General features: G+C 35.3%; 1 protein-coding gene across 4 annotated transcripts in view; it reads right to left on the reverse strand.

The window, feature by feature from the left end:
* The window catches only part of LOC128227491 (WD repeat-containing protein 19-like), a 31,520-nt gene extending 12,288 nt beyond the window's left edge, over window positions 1-19,232 (reverse strand). Inside the window, exons 1-18 of one of the 4 annotated variants that reach the window (XM_052938094.1) lie at window positions 19,097-19,232; window positions 17,089-17,177; window positions 16,734-16,799; window positions 16,412-16,537; window positions 15,852-15,950; window positions 15,288-15,501; window positions 13,613-13,725; window positions 13,224-13,305; window positions 12,042-12,133; window positions 11,252-11,492; window positions 9,530-9,644; window positions 8,468-8,488; window positions 5,904-6,010; window positions 5,394-5,414; window positions 3,764-3,889; window positions 1,687-1,836; window positions 1,053-1,200; window positions 545-717 (exon numbers count right to left, since the gene is read on the reverse strand). In XM_052938094.1, the coding sequence (XP_052794054.1) occupies window positions 545-717; window positions 1,053-1,200; window positions 1,687-1,836; window positions 3,764-3,889; window positions 5,394-5,414; window positions 5,904-6,010; window positions 8,468-8,488; window positions 9,530-9,644; window positions 11,252-11,492; window positions 12,042-12,133; window positions 13,224-13,305; window positions 13,613-13,725; window positions 15,288-15,501; window positions 15,852-15,950; window positions 16,412-16,537; window positions 16,734-16,799; window positions 17,089-17,177; window positions 19,097-19,102 (1,989 nt within the window). In that variant the 5' untranslated portion in view covers window positions 19,103-19,232. The remainder of the gene's footprint in view (window positions 1-544; window positions 718-1,052; window positions 1,201-1,686; window positions 1,837-3,763; window positions 3,890-5,393; window positions 5,415-5,903; window positions 6,011-8,467; window positions 8,489-9,529; window positions 9,645-11,251; window positions 11,493-12,041; window positions 12,134-13,223; window positions 13,306-13,612; window positions 13,726-15,287; window positions 15,502-15,851; window positions 15,951-16,411; window positions 16,538-16,733; window positions 16,800-17,088; window positions 17,178-19,096) is intronic. The other 3 variants (XM_052938096.1, XM_052938095.1, XM_052938097.1) reach the window with 3 other exon arrangements.
* Between the last annotated feature and the right edge of the window lie 401 nt (window positions 19,233-19,633).

A 19,633-nucleotide genomic window follows, 5' to 3' on the forward strand; every position in this document is an offset into this window, starting at 1 on the left:
TTATTTGGATAATGAGCATTTAGTGTAGGCATACATTTTTCCAGTTTTAATCTTTTACGCATTTAAACTCCCAAATTGAAAAGGACCAGCCTCTTCCCAATTTTGCTGAAAAAGCCCTGTAACTGTAATTGGTCTTAAACAGAAATATAACTGGTAAACACACAAATTGAATGTAATTTTAAACAAACATTTTCCAATAAGAACTTATACAACTGCAAAATGTATGTTAAACATTGCAACTAATACTGACTGTATTTCTGGACAAAAACACCCTATCTTTCATCTGAAAATTGTATTGCTTCAAACTATTTTTGCAACAGGAAAAAGAAGAAATAAATTGAAAAGATCTTTAAATTTTCTTTCCTGAATATGTTGCAAAAACCTTTAAATAAATTTATAAACCAATCAATAAAATTTTAGCCTCATCATAAGTGTAAGTAAATTGAAAAATGGCTCCAAGATTAACCTTCCCACCCACTAATCTCATTCAACAATCCCCTTGCACCCAGTAACCTCCTTCAACAATCCTATTAGACCAACTGACCTCCTTCATACTCTTGCCCTCTATAGCGTCAATGAAGAGGTATGCATGTGAATCAAGGGCGATTGTCACTAGTTTCCCGCTCTGTGTTTGCAGCGAGACCTCTCCATTGTGCAACAACACAGGAATCTGACCATACGGAAGCTTTGTAGCACCAACCAGGTCACAGCGAACACCTGGTATGAAAAGAAACAGTGGAAGTACAGCTAAGAATTTTTTTTGAGGACTTCATACTTATGATGATGATAATTTATTGCTTGTTTTATCATGCTATCTCCCCTAGGACTATTGTGATCGCTGCATATGAACATTCAAGCATATTGATCGAAGCATATTCAGTGGTAAATTTACACAAGCCCACAAGTAAAATACTTTCAGGGCTTGCTTAGTTCTGGACTTTATATAGCACTTTTCTTTTAAAAAAAAATGATGGCAAGCATAGGATTAAGGATTCTTGCTTGTTTGTCTTAAAGTGTAATTACTATGACTGCTGAACAAAATCTTCCCCAACCTGTGACATGTTCGCGGGAGTACATGTATGTGTATATTTTCTCCTCGTCATATGCGATGAATGTGCCTCGGTCCAGTGTCCACATTTCCCATAACACACCACGGATATACGGGGAGAAATCTGGTATCTCGACTAGCTGGTCATTCACCTGAATAAGAAACGATCCTACTTGCAAGTTCTGTTATTCAGCAAGCAAGCCCTATAACATATTGAATGCAACATAATTTTGTAATGTAAGCTCTAGTTTTCTTGAGATGTATGCAGTGACCAGTTTCATAATATCATATATACATACCCCAGACAACAATTAAAACTGCTGGCTAAAACATATGTTGTTGTGCTTTCTATTGCAAATTTAATAGTAACAATTTTACTGCTGACATTGAAATTTTAACAGACTGAGCTGGTGCATTAGAACCAGGTTCAGTATCTCAGATAACCTGATCTATACTTTATAAATGTAACAGTGAAGCCCAGCCTCTCATATTGTTCAATATTTAGACAGATTCATTTTACATGGTACACCCTCTGGATTTTTACGGTGTTGCTACAAATACTTCCAGTCAAGGTTACGTATTACTTATATTTATTTTTTTACTTTCCTATCCTTACATAGAAACTTATGACTACTTACAGGATTGTACACATATCCATCTTTCTTGTCATCCATGAAGACCAGGCGAGTACCACTGACATCAGGAAACAACTTCTTGATGCCGACAACATGACGGAACTCATTCACATACTGCCAGTCCTCAATGTAGAAATAGAACAAGCCTCCATTCTGGAAAGAAACAAATGTACACTATTGAAGGTGTGTTTACAAACTAAAGACAGAAACAATAATGACAACTCAAGAATCTACGAGATAACTTAATAATAGCATGTAAAAATATCTTGAATTTTTTTTTTCATTTATTAAGAAAACCATAGAGAATATCATATTTTCTAATTATACAAAGGGCCATAAATGTGATTATATTTAAGCATTAGTGACATAATTTTGTCACAAAAGAGCGTATTGTCTGCGAGGAAGTTTAGAAAGTATGAATTTGATATTTTGAACGGCTGATAAGTTATTAAAAAAAATTAAAAAAATGTGGATGGTCGGACAGACAGACAGACAGGCAGTGTGATAATATTTTGCAGGCCTCTAATAAACAAAAACATAGCAATAGAATACCAAATCTTGTATGTTTTTCTCAATTGGCTATAGGCATAAATCAAACCATATTTAAGCTAGAGCTAAAGGAATTGAGGTTATATGCAAATTGTTAGTGTGAACATGTATACCAAGTTTAATGTCAATAGCTTTACCAGTTTTAGTTGTCCTCAAAATTGATGCTTATAATTGTGCACACCAAGGCTATGACAAACATAATCATTAATTGAAAAGATATAGAATCATATTGTCAATATCATGACTTCTAAAAGATTTACTTCTAATTACTAATAACTAATACTTCACAGTTAACATGATGCTAGTTGTCATTCAATCATTCAAGTGCCTGATTAAGGGATTATACTTTTCATTAATAAATTATAGCACATGGTTGAATAATCCAATGGATTATTTTGATCTCCTCTGACAAACAGTCTTCGACAAGTGACCAGGCTGAGCGTACTCCCATTGGCGTCATGTTAATTGTGTGACAACTGTATAACTACTCACATCAGTGCCATATATGAGGAACTCTGGCGTCATGTTAATTGTGTGACAACTGTATAACTACTCACATCCGTGCCATATATGAGGAACTCTGGCGTCATGTTAATTGTGTGACAACTGTATAACTACTCACATCCGTGCCATATATGAGGAACTCTGGCGTCATGTTAATTGTGTGACAACTGTATAACTACTCACATCAGTGCCATATATGAGGAACTCTGGGGTCATGTTAATGTGTGACAACTGTATAACTACTCACATCCGTGCCATATATGAGAAACTCTGGCGTCATGTTAATTGTGTGACAACTGTATAACTACTCACATCAGTGCCATATATGAGGAACTCTGGCGTCATGTTAATTGTGTGACAACTGTATAACTACTCACATCAGTGCCATATATGAGGAACTCTGGCGTCATGTTAATTGTGTGACAACTGTATAACTACTCACATCAGCGCCATATATGAGGAACTCTGGCGTCATGTTAATTGTGTGACAACTGTATAACTACTCACATCCGTGCCATATATGAGGAACTCTGGCGTCATGTTAATTGTGTGACAACTGTATAACTACTCACATCAGCGCCATATATGAGGAACTCTGGCGTCATGTTAATTGTGTGACAACTGTATAACTACTCACATCTGCGCCATATATGAGGAACTCTGGCGTCATGTTAATTGTGTGACAACTGTATAACTACTCACATCTGTGCCATATATGAGGAACTCTGGCGTCATGTTAATTGTGTGATAACTGTATATCTACTTACATCAGTTCAAAGTATGAGGAACTCTGGCGTCATGTTAATTGTGTGACAACTGTATAACTACTCACATCAGCGCCATATATGAGGAACTCTGGCATCATGTTAATTGTGTGACAACTGTATAACTACTCACATCCGTGCCATATATGAGGAACTCTGGCGTCATGTTAATTGTGTGATAACTGTATATCTACTTACATCAATTCAAAGTATGAGGAACTCTGGCGTCATGTTAATTGTGTGACAACTGTGTATCTACTCACATCAGTGCCATATATAAGGAACTCTGGCGTCATGTCATGACAGGTGATGTGTGTCTGGTTGATGTCCTTGTCAGGGAACAGCTTACTTTCTCGTTCATCTGTGGTGCCAGTTGTCTCTCCCTCGATCTGTGAACACATAGCAGAACCTTAGCATATACAAAAAGATGCCGCATCAGGCAAAAACAGGTCTTTTTGTAAAACTGATCTGATAAAAAAATGTTATACATGTCAAAGTTAGCTTTATTGAGCGTCCATGGCTGCATTGTCCATGGTTGGCAATGCGTTCAATGTCTTGGATACTTATAATAGTTCTGGCAAGCTAATTTTACGTTTCATTAGATGGAAAGGTTTGAGATTTCCAAAATGCTACATAAAATATAATAGGACACATTTTGTCTTGGTGCAGGCTAATAAAAAATGTTTGTGAAAAAAATCATTTTAGTATCTAATTAAACATTTTCATCTGAAAATTACAAACATTTAATGTAAACACATATTGATCTGTCATTGAAACCAATGGATAAAACATTTCCACCTTAGAACAATTTAAGGTTGCTAACAAAATATAATTGTTCATATGCTTAAATTCTTACTTAAAACAATTTTGTAACTTCAGGAAAGACATTCAAGTAATACAAACCAAAACAACTGAAGATAAAACAAACATTATGAACTATAATCAAACTAGCCTAAAATGGTCCTGGTCAGCAGCCAATTGTATCTGGTCAAAGTTAATATTCATTCGAAAATGACTGATAACCGATAAATTTGTGTGAATGTACAAACTTAGCCAAAAATTATTTGTGGCCAATAACTTACCCAAGTTTGATACAATTGGCTGTTGTAGTCTATGTTAAAACCTATTATCTAAAAGTGCTTTTTACTGTATGGTAGCTAGATCTGTGCAGCAAATTATTTCAAATAATAGTGGAAAATAAGTTAAGGATCTCAACATTGATTTAATTATTAATTTTAAAAACATAGAAACTATTCAGTCTAAGCTTCTTAAAGATTAGATGAACATTGTAAAGTTTGTGTTAAAGTTATCTATTATAACATGAGTTGATGCATTTTTACCCTGCACTTAAATATTCTGCGAACACATATTTTGACCAATTTCATGAGGTTTGGAAAAAACACTGTTGTATTTATGGCACAAAAAAGTGGCACAAAATTGTTAATGACGCCAATTATTTTTAAAAATCTGGCTTTAAATATGTACTGATTCAACCAAGTAGATGACAACACTAATTCTTATTTTTCTCTTGAACCAATTTTATGGGACTTGCGTTACCTTACACTTGCCATGTGTACATATATCTGGTTTCATCTTTGTATTTCTTTTACACTTATAAAGTTATGGCCAACATTGATGTTTTTGCACTGCTACCAATGAAAACATCACTAATGCCGCCATCTATGACAACAGTGCTATAATACCTATAAGCTTTCTCTTCGAAAAGCAGACAAGCCATTTTACTGTACTCATGTCCTGAAGTTAAATTCCTTGCCTGATGACGATTATTTGACTACTTCTGAATAACAAAGTAAACAAAGGAGAGTGAAACAGAAAGAGACCACAAGACCCACAAGATTGAGAAAGAACATTGGTGCTCTCCTTCACACTTACTTTAGAGGAATCTGGTGGAAGCTATTACATAAATGCAAGTATTAGAAAACACATTTTGGAAGCACTTACGAGGTGCAAATGATGTTAAATACTAGCTATACTGTTAGGGAATTTCAAACATACGAAACAATGAACACAATGCTGGTTGTCATTTAACCATTCAATTAACCAATTATAAACAGATAATAGTAATAGCACAGGGTCTCATAATCCTATAGATTGCTTTGACTATCTCCGGCAACTGATCAGTGGAGTTAGGCGACCATCCATATAAATTACTGTCAATGATAATGCATAGTGATGAACGTGAATGAACATTAGCAGAAGGTCAACAACCACTCTAGAATGTTACATATCTGGTTCCATATAATTATAACCATTTACAACTTATAAAACAACACACACCAAAAAGGGTTCTTGCAACCTTTTAAATTCCCACATAAAGCAAACAGATGCTCCAAACCACCACACTTTAAGTCATGTAATATCCCCAAGAGCACCTGAACATACCATATGAAGCTGTATTTTATCCTCGAAATGCGCGGAAGCGTAGTCAGAATTCAGTTTGATTGAGTGGACAGTTCCCAGGTATTCCCGGTCTTTCAACTGCTCCAAGCCTGCAGGGTAAACAAAGAAGGGTACCTACCAGTGTTAATTGTAAAATTTGTGATGTTTGTTGGATAGACTGGTATTAAAAAACTGAAAGATCAACTGGTGTTAATACGCAAGAAAACTATGAAGTACCCTTGTATGATAAAATATGAACGTTACAAACAAATTTGAACAGGGTATTTCAACTATTTGTATTATATAGTATAATAAATGTATATCAGGTGAATCTTGTCATAGTATTTGGAGTTTTTATTGGTTAAACTTAGTTTGTACATATATATTGCATATATCTCCTTTAAGCAGGAAATTAAGATATTGAATTGAATTGAGTTGTTATCATGCTTCTTACATCTTCTCCTGACTTTCCTACCAACACAGTAAAGGGGGAGGGGGATAATTTCAAAACCGTTGGTTGAATACAGATTCAGGCATTACATGGCTTATATAGGACAATATACTTTATATGTTTTTCACATTGTTTATTTTTTTCATTGAGATAGAAAGTAATTATGTATTGGTTCATCAGCCTAAAAAAAACGATTTTCTTATTTTTTTTACACTATAACGATTGTTTGGGCAAAGAATTCTGTACAGATTGGTTGCATTAAACAAAAAGTTAAAGTGTTTAAAACTGTTCATTATAAGCCATGCAACGGGGAGTTATGTTTTCCATGCAAGGGACATGCACAATGGTTTCAATTGCTTTTGAGCACCTAATATTTCCCAAGTTCATATATGGGTCAAAGTACCGGTAAATATTTCACTAAAAACTATACAAAGTTTTGGGATTTACACAGTGAAATGTTCATGTTCTTACACTAAAAAAACATCCACTAAATAAACCTAACTTAACACACTGATATACAGTATACATGTGTAGAGTAATTAATGTCATTTATATAAAATCCCTTACACATATAAATCTCTATATATAACTTTCAAGCTAAATAATAACAATTGTATATTTCATTCCATACCTGATTTCTTCTTCTTAATAGTTGGAACTTCATGTACAATTTAAAAAAAACTAGAAATGTGTCCATAGGACACGGATGCCCCCACTTCGATTTTTTGTCACAGAAAATAAGCCATAATGATTATTCAGGATAATCTGACTAAAGCGATTTCCATGACTATCGAACTTGATCAAGATATTATGGTCACAATCATGTATGTAAAGTTTGGTGAGGATTGGACACATACTTTCAAGAATTAGATTGGAAACATATATTTTTGAAGTATTTTTGGCAAAAAAGGGCCGTAACTCCTAAATGACTAAAGCGATTTCCATGACTATCGAACTTGATCAAGATATTATGGTCACAAACATGTGTTTAAAGTTTGGTGAGGATTGGACAAACAGTTTTCAAGAATTAGATCGGAAACAATCTTCGGGACGTACGTACGTACAGACAGACAGACAGACAGACAGACGTACGGACAAGGGCAACCCTATATGCCGCCACTTTGTGGGGGCATAAAAACACATTTGCTTAGGGCTTAACTATTTGAACTTGTACAAATAATACAAAATATATTATCACAACCAAATCTTAATGAAAGTCAAGCAGTCTTTTACCTTAGCTGCCTTGTTATGAATGTTTTATTGTGTGTATTTTGACCAAATTACATATTTCACTCAGTGAATTAGTTTGTGAATATAAAAGTTCTGAAGAAACCACAGCAAAACATAAGTTTTATGATTTCTGTAAAGCAATATATATGAAGGAGATGAAAACATATCATATACATGTAAGTAGAAAATGAAATTATTGTGACATTATTATAGAACATCCAAGATACATTTTCCATCGACATGTTACAAAAAAAGGTGGAAAATGTCTGAAAATGGGCTTCATTCAAGCTTTAAGCCGTGTCAAATCACTTTACCTTTTTTACAACAGTATATTTTTTAAACTGTTCAAATTGAATTACAATGCTTCATTATTATATCTGATAATTCATAATCTGATGAGTTATGTAATAGTTAACAGTTAAACTTACGGCACCAAAACCCCATTCATTGAGGCTATACATAAGCACTTAAGAGAGTGTTTAAATTTCAATCACGAGGGTTGAGGGGTACGTAATTGTTTTGCACCATGTTGTCAAGGAAATATTCAATAAATAGCTTGAAGTTAAAGTGAATTGCATTCTAATTTATCAACATGGTAATGCCAATTTTTGCCAGTGAATGTGAAGACAAAAACAAAGAAAACTCTCACAAACATGATACTGTATACTAATATAGTGTTGTCCATCTATAGATGTCACTGAATTAAATATAGTGAAGTTTTGTCCAAGTTTTAAAATAAAAAAAACAAATATTGATTGTATTAGAGGTCTTCTCTTGCTACATTTTCTAAAAAGAGGTTATATTGACCCAAAGATGAACCTGACAGTGCGCTGATTTGACACGGCTTGTTTCAGCATCTCGAGTAAAGTAAGAAGAAATACCTTACCATTAGACTGCCCATGGATAACTAAGTAAAAATCACACAATGACATTAAATCAAGAAGGTGCTACTGAAATGAACGTTAACAGTGCAGTTAAACATGGCTAATTTTGTAACTTCGGAGGAAAGAATGTTGTGTAATAATAGAAACTAAATACATATAAACATAAAAAGGTAAACGACTGACTTAAAATAGAAATGACTCAGCTGATAAACTTACCTAAACATCCAAAATATCAAATGATAAAACATTATCAGAACAAGAGCGCAGAAGGCCAATGCCAATGGATTTCTGTTACTTTTCCCATGAAAATGTAGCATTACTCAACAATCATTAAAGCCAGCATTACTGTACATGTGTATATTGTCTCTACACACACTTGAACATTTATGAGTTATGCTCAAGATAAAAGGACAATCTAAGCTGATACTCTGGCATTACATCTCCTTTATTTCTTCAGCAAACAAGCTTAAAGTGAACTTTACCAACAAATATTCAATAACAATCAAAGGCACACCACTCTGCTGTGTGAGTAACCAGGTTACTGCTGATTTACTCTCCCATGGTTACTTAAACTCAACAAATGTTTCAGACAAAAAGAAGGGGATGAAGATGGATCTTTTAAAATCAAATGAGCTGGGAGATGTTTTGACATGATTTAACATTCAATTTTTGCCTTGGACATAATTTTTACGATATTTATTTAAAATTGATATATAGGCCAAACAAATAAAAAATAATGTGCATATATTACTGCAACGCCTGTTTTACAAAGGGAAATAATTGTCCCATTATTATTTTGACCATTTATTGCAATTACTTAATGCATTTTTCCATAGCAACCAAATTTATCATCAAGACCTATTTTGGCAAATTTCATATTGCTCGTTTCAAACAGCTCGATTGTTTAAAAGTGTTTCCCAAAATATCACATTATTGAAATATAAAAAGAATTAGAAAAACATATGTATATTAAACGCAAAATTGTGTCAGGGCTCATATGTTAATGCTGTTTTGGCACAAATACTATGTCAAATACTATCACTTCCATGGAGTAAACTCCGTACCATTATCTCCAAGGAGGTAGAACCACGCTCTGTTGTTCATGCCGACAGCCAGGTGATAGGGACCAAGACCCAAGAAAGATGGCTCAACGTCTACAGCAATGGTGGCTGGCTGGTCCTGAAATCATTCACAATAAACTTAATGCACAGCTTGGTCACATGACTTATAGCAGGCACATGATTCACAGTTTGGTCACATGACTTACAGCGGGCACATGATTCACAGCTTGGTCACATGACTTACAGCGGGCACATGATTCACAGCTTGGTCACATGACTTACAGCACTCACATGATTCACAGTTTGGTCACATGACTTACAGCGGACATATGATTCACAGCTTGGTCACATGACTTACAGCGGGCACACAATTCACAGTTTGGTCACATGACTTACAGCCGGCACATGATTCACAGTTTGGTCACATGACTTACAGCGGGCACATGATTCACAGCTTGGTCACATGACTTACAGCGGGCACATGATTCACAGTTTGGTCACATGACTTACAGCGGGCACATGATTCACAGCTTGGTCACATGATTCACAGCTTGGTCACATGACTTACAGCGGGCACATGATTCACAGCTTGGTCGCATGACTTACAGCGGGCATATCATTCACAGTTTGGTCACATGACTTACAGTGGTCATATGATGCATCTTTTGTAATAAAATGGCTGGTGTAAAGGTCTTATAATTTTATAATGAAGGTAGCTAAGGATACTCCTTAGAACTGCCTTCATCTCTGTTCAATATTGTCAGATTCACTATTGAAATATTTTAGTTTATTTTAGCTGTCAGTTATCTTTCATGACGTAAGTTATCAAAATAATTCATGGTCATGCAGAACATGCTTTCCTATAAGAAAGTGGGTACATAAAGTTCTTAAAAAATCAACACATAGGTGACAGTGAGAACAATTTAAACATTACATGAACCTTTACAAAAAATGTGTTATATGTTGAACACTCTAACCTCCGGATGAGGCTAAAATCATTGCATTCAGAAAGAAAACAACATACATCTAATATGCTGATGGATAAAAATCTAATTGTCAACATAAACAGTAACATGTCAATGATTGCAATCCAAATATTTTTTGTTTTATTTCATTTCTATAATTTAAAAGTTGTTTGTGAAAAAAGATAGAGGGTTGATGACATTTAAGGCATGAATGGTCTGATTGTTAAGAACACTGTTAGTTAACAGCTTCTTTAAAACCTAACAAAATCAGACCATTATCTTTTGTACATAACCCTAATATTTTTCTGCCATCATACCTTTTTCTGACTGTCAATTTTGTTCTCTTTTTGGGATAATTGACGGCTATATTGTGGGTGCACCCGAGAGCACAGATATGAACCCGACAAAATGATGAGGGTTTACAGAGACATAAAGACTCAACTTTATTAAAAAGTAAATAATTTCTCAACAAGATACATAAATATTTTCCTAGGCCTTGTTTAACAACATCATTGTCGACTTTTAGATTTGAAGCTATTCATGCTCATTAATTGAAATAAAACGAGCACAGATATAACAGTTAAAGATATAATGTAGATCACATGATGTGGGTCTATGAAACTTCTAAAGTAGTGAGATTTGAAAGTTAACAGTGATGACGGTAACAAGTTACAGTGTTCTTAACTTCTGAACAACCCATTGAGGTGCAAGATAAAAGTACCATTAACAAGGATTCAAATCTTCATTTCCACAGACTAACCTGGTTGATATTATCCTCAATAGTAACCTCGAGCAGTGATGTCAGGTGCGCAATACGTGTCTGCTGTGTGGCTGCCAGCATGGGGAGACTGGTCAGGTACACATACAGATTTCCCTTGGTCGAGGTGACAGCCAGCAGCTGACCGTCCTCTGTCCACTCCATACGATCAAGGGAGCGCTCATCATCCAGGTTTATAATGGCAAACATCTCCTTCAGGTCAGAGAGGTCGTGGATCTTGATACTAAGAAAAGCAAAGTGATTCATTGAATTTGATAAGAAGAAATTTATGGGTTTTTTTGTTTTTGTTTTCATAGTAAGATTCAATAGAGCTTTTGTTCATAAACATACAAGGCATCTGTTTTGATTTACTTAAATTTTGTATCCAACAAACAAAACAAATCCAACAAATGTCTTATAAGACCAGTCATATTGTGACAAAATTAATATATGCCCATATAGACAAGGCAACCTTAAGTGGATATAGCTAAATGTTTTGTGGTACAATGTACAACAACCTTTCAAATATAAAAATGAGACACAACTGACAAGGTTAATGATATACAAGCCAAAGTAATAGTTATTGTTTATTTTTGCTTTACTTAATTTGAATGATTGAATTTGCCTCAACTGGACACAATAACTATCATAGTTTTGGCTCAAATTGTCTCTATAGCAGCCAGTGCGAATGCACAAACTGCTGATGTCCCAATTCATAAAACCAATTAATGTATAAATGGAACTTTGGTGATCGTTTTTGCCTGAAGCTGAAAATTTGCTATTTGAGTCTTACCAGTTATCGCCACAAGAAGCTGCTTTGTTCAAGGACAAAGAGATGGCTACACAGCTAAGGTGGTCCTTGTGGTTCCTGGCCTGGAACAGCTCCTGTAACAAAACAATACAATATTGACAGAGAGTTGGCTACACAGCTCAGGTGATCCTTGTGGTTCCTGGCCTGGAACAGCTCCTGTAACATAACAATACAATATTGACAGAGAGTTGGCTACACAGCTCAGGCGCTCCATGAGGTTCCTGGCCGGGAACAGCTCCTGTACCAAAACAATACATTGGTGACAGAGAGATGGCTACACAGCTCAGGTGATCCTTGTGGTTCCTGGCCTGGAACAGCTCCTGTAACATAACAATACAATATTGACAGAGAGTTGGCTACACAGCTCAGGCGCTCCATGAGGTTCCTGGCCTGGAACAGCTCCTGTACCAAAACAATACATTGGTGACAGAGAGATGGCTACACAGCTCAGGCGCTCCATGCCGTTGTTGGCCTGAAACAGCTCCTGTAACATAACAATACATTGGTGATGGAGAGATAGCTACACAGCTCAGGCGCTTCATGCAGTTACTGGCCTGAAACAGCTCCTGTACCAAAACAATACATTGGTGATGGAGAGATAGCTACACAGCTCAGGCGCTCCATGCAGTTCCTGTCCTGAAACAGTTCCTGTAACATAACAATACATTGGTGACAGAGAGATGGCTACAAAGCTCAGGTGATTCTTGTGGTTCCCAGCCTGGAACAGCTCCTGTAACATAACAATGCATTGGTGACAGAGATATCGCTACACAGCTCAGGCGCTCCATGCGGTTCCTGGCCTGAAACAGCTCCTGTAACATAACAAAACATTGGTGACAGAGAGATTGCTACACAACTCAAGTGATCCTTGTGGTTCCTGCTTCTTACATGTATAGTACCCATCAAGTTATGCCATTTATGGAAACAAATAAAATGTTCAAAGTTGTGTTTGTGAATGAATTTGAACAAATGAAATGGAAGAATTGTATGTATGTTTAGGATGTCTGTTTTGAGTAATCATATTTTCAGTAACTACTACACAATTGTAACAGTACTCTATCTCAGAATTCTATACATATTACTAAACCAAATGTTTATGTCTGCACAGGTATTTAGGAAAACACTACATGTATACAGGATTTAAATAACAAGTTAGGATCATACCTGTCCAATTTCTTTCAGATGTGTTGATATGACAACAAAGTAGCCGTGGGAAAACCCAATCATGATATACCCATCTCCATACCTGGAATAACAAAATGCATGTACAATTCCAATGAAAGATTAAGAGGATGTTTGTAAGTAATTTCTTTATATCAAAAGGCAAACACAAATAGTTATCATTAAGCAAGATAAAACAAATTCCTCTTCTTAAATGAGTACAAATATTTGTAGACTGTGAAAGAGTTGAACCATCACTTATCCATGAGTGTATGCATGAGTTCCAAAGAGTTACTGACATCAGGTATGTTTTGAAAACATTAAAAATGGTTTAACATGTTCACAACAATGTAGGTTTTCTTTTAATGCATATATGTTACTGTCAGTCTCACCATTTGTATGACTTGATCTCTCCGTACTTGGCCTGGAAGGCGAGCTCTATGGGGTTTTCGGCATCGTGCATGTTGTAAAGGAACAAGGTCTTCCTGCCAACTACGACACTCACCTGGAAGAGGAAATCAGTAGTATAAACTATGTGAATTCTTACAGAAATACCTACCTACACGTATTCCTGGAACAGATACATCACAGCCTGAAAGGCAAAGTCTATTGGGTTTTCAGCATTGTGTATTATCATTTTAGCTGCCCATCATGACCCCTGTCTCGGAATCTTATGAGGACTGAATTACATAATTTAACTTACCCATATGTCTTTCAATCAAATAAACCAAACTTATTTGTAATAGAGAAAGAGAAAAATCAATCATTTGCTGAAAGACTACATGTGTATTTGTATCTAGTTGTAACTTGCATACATGTACAATTTTAAAGAAAAAGGTAACACACATCTCGAGGGGTTAATGCGAAAAGGTTCTAAGTGACATTAAATAAAGAAGCAGATAGAACCTTTTCGCTTTCACCCCTCGATCTGTGTTACTAGTAAAATCCTGTTAGTTGTATATATCTCAGGGTTCGAATTTAACTTTGAGGAGCACTCGCAAAATTTTGCGAGTGCATTTTGAGGCAACTCGCAAAATGACAAATCAACTTGCAATTTTATTATTTGCTTTATTCCCTTATAATATTGTCTAATTAAAGTAGAAATTAACACCTAAGACATATTATGAATATTAAAAAGTATCAATCTTGAGTGACTCGACTACTAGAACTTGCTGATGGCTTATTCTATTTGGGGGGTATGGAAAGACTCGTCTGATGCTGGCAGCTTTTTGATAACAAAGCTGTCCAATAATTTGACATTGTTCACTTTGTATATTTACCCTCGCCATCGGGTTATTTAATACCCATTCGACAAGCACGCTACAGATTTCATTAAGTTTATAAGTATTAAAAACAATAAAATAATAAATTTAAAATAAAAAAGCAACAGTAAATGTAGCGTGGATACTTTGGACCATGAAATATATCGATCAACGAAGTCTATTCATTTTGACAGTTGGGCGGAAATATATTCAAAGGATGATGGGGTTTACATATAGTGCGCAAAAGCGCTAAATTTAGCCAATGATTGAGCTAGGTGATTACGTCATTGGTATTTACTTTGTATTATGCACGCCTCGGAGCATCCCGGAAAGATTCGAGATAAAACTCGGCCTTTTCCGTATTTGTTCTATTTTTGAAAACCTACTAGAGCATGACTCCGTACTGTCTTCTTTATACCGGTAGTGTAAACATGCCACTTATAGGCTGTTTACACTCGAGTACATAGTGGAATTAAGTTCATGTTTATTCTACTTTCCTTTTAACATTTTGTGGTCTAGAAAAAGCCACTCGCAGAATTTTGCGAGCTTGAATAAAAGTCACTCGCAATTTCCAAATGTTGCTCGCATTTTGCGAGTATGCGAGTCTAAATTCGAACCCTGTATCTTGAAAGGAATTTATAACCCTTCGTTTTCTTTCAACTCTAGCTCAACATGTCTAAATGTACCGTATCTAGTTTTCCTTTCATGTGGTCCAGTTTTTACAATTACATTGCGCAAAAAAAACAAAACTGATGTACATGTACATCTTCATACGACATTTTCTGCTATAGAAATCATTACTCACAGTGTTTTCCCCCATGGCCGACCTCTCATCCCCTTTCATTTCCGAAAACTGAACGTCCCCAGGGTCAGCACGCATGGATGTCTGTCTTAGTGTGTCCCCCTCTGCGTTGCTGATCGTAATAGACTTATCCTCACTGCCCAGGGCCAGCAGGTTCTCGTTACTCCATGATCCACATGTGATCTTACGGGAGTGCTTGCCAATGATTGGGATTTTTCTGGATAAAATGCAATCCCAGAACTGACAAAACTTTCCAAACATTAGAAGAAGTATTCGCAATCAGTGCTTTACATTTGCTTCCTAAAAACTTTAATAGGCATTCATACCTAAAAGTGCCATTATATAAAATCTATTTGGTAAAGATTTGCTTAATATACGTAATATAACATGCAATTTTTGGCATTTTCTACTGCAGGGAGATAAAAGGGGAAATCAGAAAACACAACAAATGTGGATCATGTTTATGACCATATCGGTTTCAATATACCTATCTATGTGAATTTAGCCACCAATTATTCACAAAAACCTGGTTAATGCATCATCCAAATTTTACATTGAACCTCTCACCTGGAAGTCTGGTGGTTGTAGATGAGGAGGTTTCCCTTCTGGGTGCCCACCGCCAAATAGGGCCCTGCCTTCGCCCACAATAGGAAGCTTAGTGGGTCCCTGAATAAGGAAAATGAAATTGATACTTTTTCCTTTCCCTAATTTTAAAATCTACTGTTATGGAATTGGATTTTAAAATTTCATGTCCATATAAATTTAATTGAAGCTAAATTATTTACAATAGCTTAATTCAAAAGACAGCTGTAAACTGAAATGAATCCATCTCAGTTTTGTTTCCAGGGTAGCATGCAGCTCAGACACATGTGTGCTATTAAAGTGAGGTTTTAGCATAACAAAATTATTTCATCACAAAGTAAAAGCTCTGATAATCTCTTACTAAAATTTCTTACTGAAATTGATCACTACACATAACAAGATTAAAGGTTAACAAAGACATGGCTATTCATTACTGGTCACTTGTTATAAAAAATATATACCTAAATGCAAAACTATACCAATGTCAATGGAACACTGATGGTAACTTGGTTCAAAAATAAGAAACACTTAAAAGTTCTGCAAACCTAAGGCCACTGTCTAGCTGTGAGGTCTTGCCCGTGTTGGCATCCCACATGGTGATGTTTGTGTTCTTGTCGTTGATTATGGCCAGAGTGTCCCCATCCTTATCCCAACCCAGCCCAGTACAAGGCCTGTAGGAAAATGGTTATTTGTACTTTAAGTGTAAATTAAACAATAAAAAATCCTCTACCTATTTCAAATAGAGAAGCAATTGAAATATTTTGAAAATATCTATTTGCTTTTCATTCAATGTTGTTTTGTTTTTGAAATATTTTCGAATACTTGGAAATACAAATAAACGTCACAAGGAAAAACTTATAAACTTACCCCTGGAGCTGAATTTCTTGTTTAAGGTCACCATGTCTGTCATGGATCTTCACAAGATTGTCATTGCTGAAACAAGTAATTAACACTCAAAAACGGTCATCAGTATTTCTGTGTTTACTGGCAATTAAGTGCGGAATAAGAAATTTAATTCCTTTCAACTTTTGACAATATATTACATACTTTCACAAGATTTTAAGCACCTTCTTTGTTGAATGATAATTTTTACAGAAAATACCTTTGTCAAGTATACATTACACTACATTATTAAGGCTTGTGTAAGTGCATGTTTTGCTTCTTTACTGCAGTGTACTACATCAGACACTGAGTCTTTCACCAAGTACTGCAATGTGCATACCTGGAAGTAGCTATGTAGTTCCCAAGCGACTTTTGCCAGGCATACTGAATTCCCCCACCACCTTTACCGCCACTGATATGGAACACTCGCTGAAAAATATAATTAATTACAATAAATTATAGTCAGGCCTTTTTCTGCCCATTTTGGGAAAAAGACACTAGACATTTTAGAAAATTTGCGTTGAGAAAAAATATTCATTTACATTAAAAATTGGGAATTTTTACAGTTCAAAGAGCAAGCTTTTTCTGTCTCCCAAAAATGACCTGAAAAGGCTGAAATATCAATCTGTGTCAGTATAAATATATATTGCAATAAATCATGATAGTTAACAGAGGCGGTAATCACATGGTACATTGTTTTGTTACCAAGCACTAAAAATGGCAGCCCCCAGTAAGATGGTATGTATTTTTGTTTATTTTCTCTCCATAATTAAACAATTAAATTTCCTCACATCAACCATGTTCTAACTTTCCCTGTAATTTGGTATCTTCATTTTGTCAGACAGTTCTGTACTTTGCTTGGAATGTGTGTCACAAGTTTTCAATTGAGGCGAAATGTGCTGCGGAAATCTTTGAACCAAGCATGAACTGTCCATTTTTTTCTAAATTTCGTCCTTAATATTTGTCCTTCATGTGACTTACCCATGTAAGTTATACTCACTCCTTGGCTTCCCAAAAGGCCAAAAGTGCAAGGAAGTGGAAAACATTAAAACAACGCAGACACAGAGCCTGACAGATTAACATCGGTGATGAAATTGATTAATGAAAACTTATGAAAGAGATTAACACTGCTTAAAATGACAGTGAGTTGGCTAAAACACTTATTGACAGGTTAGTGTGTGAAAGGATCACCTGACTTGCAAGATGTTTGGGAAAAAAAAATCTGCGCTATTATTAAATGTGAAAGCCATTCCACACTTTTTCTTAATTGGGCAACTCAAGTTGAGACAGCATGTGGGCGACAAAATTATTGCATTTAACCTTTAAATCATGTAAATCACATACTAGCTTGTTTTGACAATTCTAGGCTTGTGTTGGGAAAAAACTATTAGTCTAAAATAATAGACGTGTTATACGGGATTCTTCCAATCCTTAACGTCTAAACGGGAATGTGCAAAAAACGGGGGTGTTTTAAAAATATTGAAATTGTTTTAAGTGAAGTATTTTATGGTTGAAATTGATCATAAAGAGTTATATTCATATTTTACCATGTAAGCGAAATGTTATTTTGCACTAAACAAGCATTTAGTGCATTAAAACAAGTTGTTTACCTTTCCAATAAAACGAAAGCTGACTGACACAGACAACAATTATACGAAGGGGAACAACTCGATACAATCGTAATAGCTCGGCCTCCTCCGACAAAGCTTCGAGATAGACCTCGTTATACAATCGTAACAACTCGGCCATGGCCGAAATGTTCCGAGCGATTTAAAACTGTGCCCTAAAGCCTTGCAGGTGCCCTTCATGTATATATCGTTATGTTTTGACAGAATGAAATGAAAAAAAGACGTCAAACTCATAATTATAAGTTGGATATTTATTTTTTTTGTGTACGGAACTAATATAAAATAACATTATCTGGTAATATTTCTTGTTTTTATGATATTTTATAGACGCTATATGCTTTAACCCGGAATCCTGATCGGAACAACTACCCACTTTTGATACTAAACAATTTGTACGTGAAGGATTTGCCATATCAAAAATCTAAAAAAAATCTGTCAACGTACAATTATTTTGACTAAAAAACTATATGCTGATTTTTGAAACATCTGGTGTCTAGTCCCTTGAATGGGTAAGTTAGCTTGTTTTTATCTTTTATATGCTTTAACCAAAAATCCTTATAGTAACAACTGGCTGAAAATGGCTTCAAAATATAAAATAAAATATGATAACAGGATAACTGTCAAACTGACAGTGACTAGTTTCATAGTGTTCATTCATATCTGGGACCAATAATATTACTCCCAGTTCATATCAATAGAAAGGACGTTATGCTGGCTTACCTTCATCCCTGTTCAGTTATGAAAAGTCTGAATACACAAGAAAAGTTGGGATTTTAAAAGTTGTTGAACTTGGAAACAGACTTCAGTGGAATTTCAGACTGTGTCAGTAGTTATAGAACTCAATAATATCACACCTGAGGTAAAAAACATAACCAGTCGCCATAGTCTCTTTTAAACCGAAATAATATTTGCCTCCACGAAAAAAAGAAATGAAGTAAGGCTAAATTATACTATCTTTATGTTGCACCGATGTGTAAACCGAGTTGTTGTTAATTTAATCTGTGACATCATGCCACCGGGTCACGGACATTACGGACCATGGTCATTACGGACCAGATTTAGGGACATTACGGACCATATTAAGAAACTTACGGACCATGATTTATAATCTTATTAACATTTTTTTTTAATTTATTCACTCCTTGGTCTTTAATTTGTTAATAAATACTTGTATATGAGTGCTCAGTATGATGACACATGCCAATTATCTTAAATGTAAATGTTAAAAAAAACCCGTGAAATTCGAATAGATCAATG

Source organism: Mya arenaria, chromosome 3 (assembly GCF_026914265.1).
Source record: "Mya arenaria isolate MELC-2E11 chromosome 3, ASM2691426v1".
Lineage (NCBI taxonomy): Eukaryota > Metazoa > Mollusca > Bivalvia > Myida > Myidae > Mya > Mya arenaria.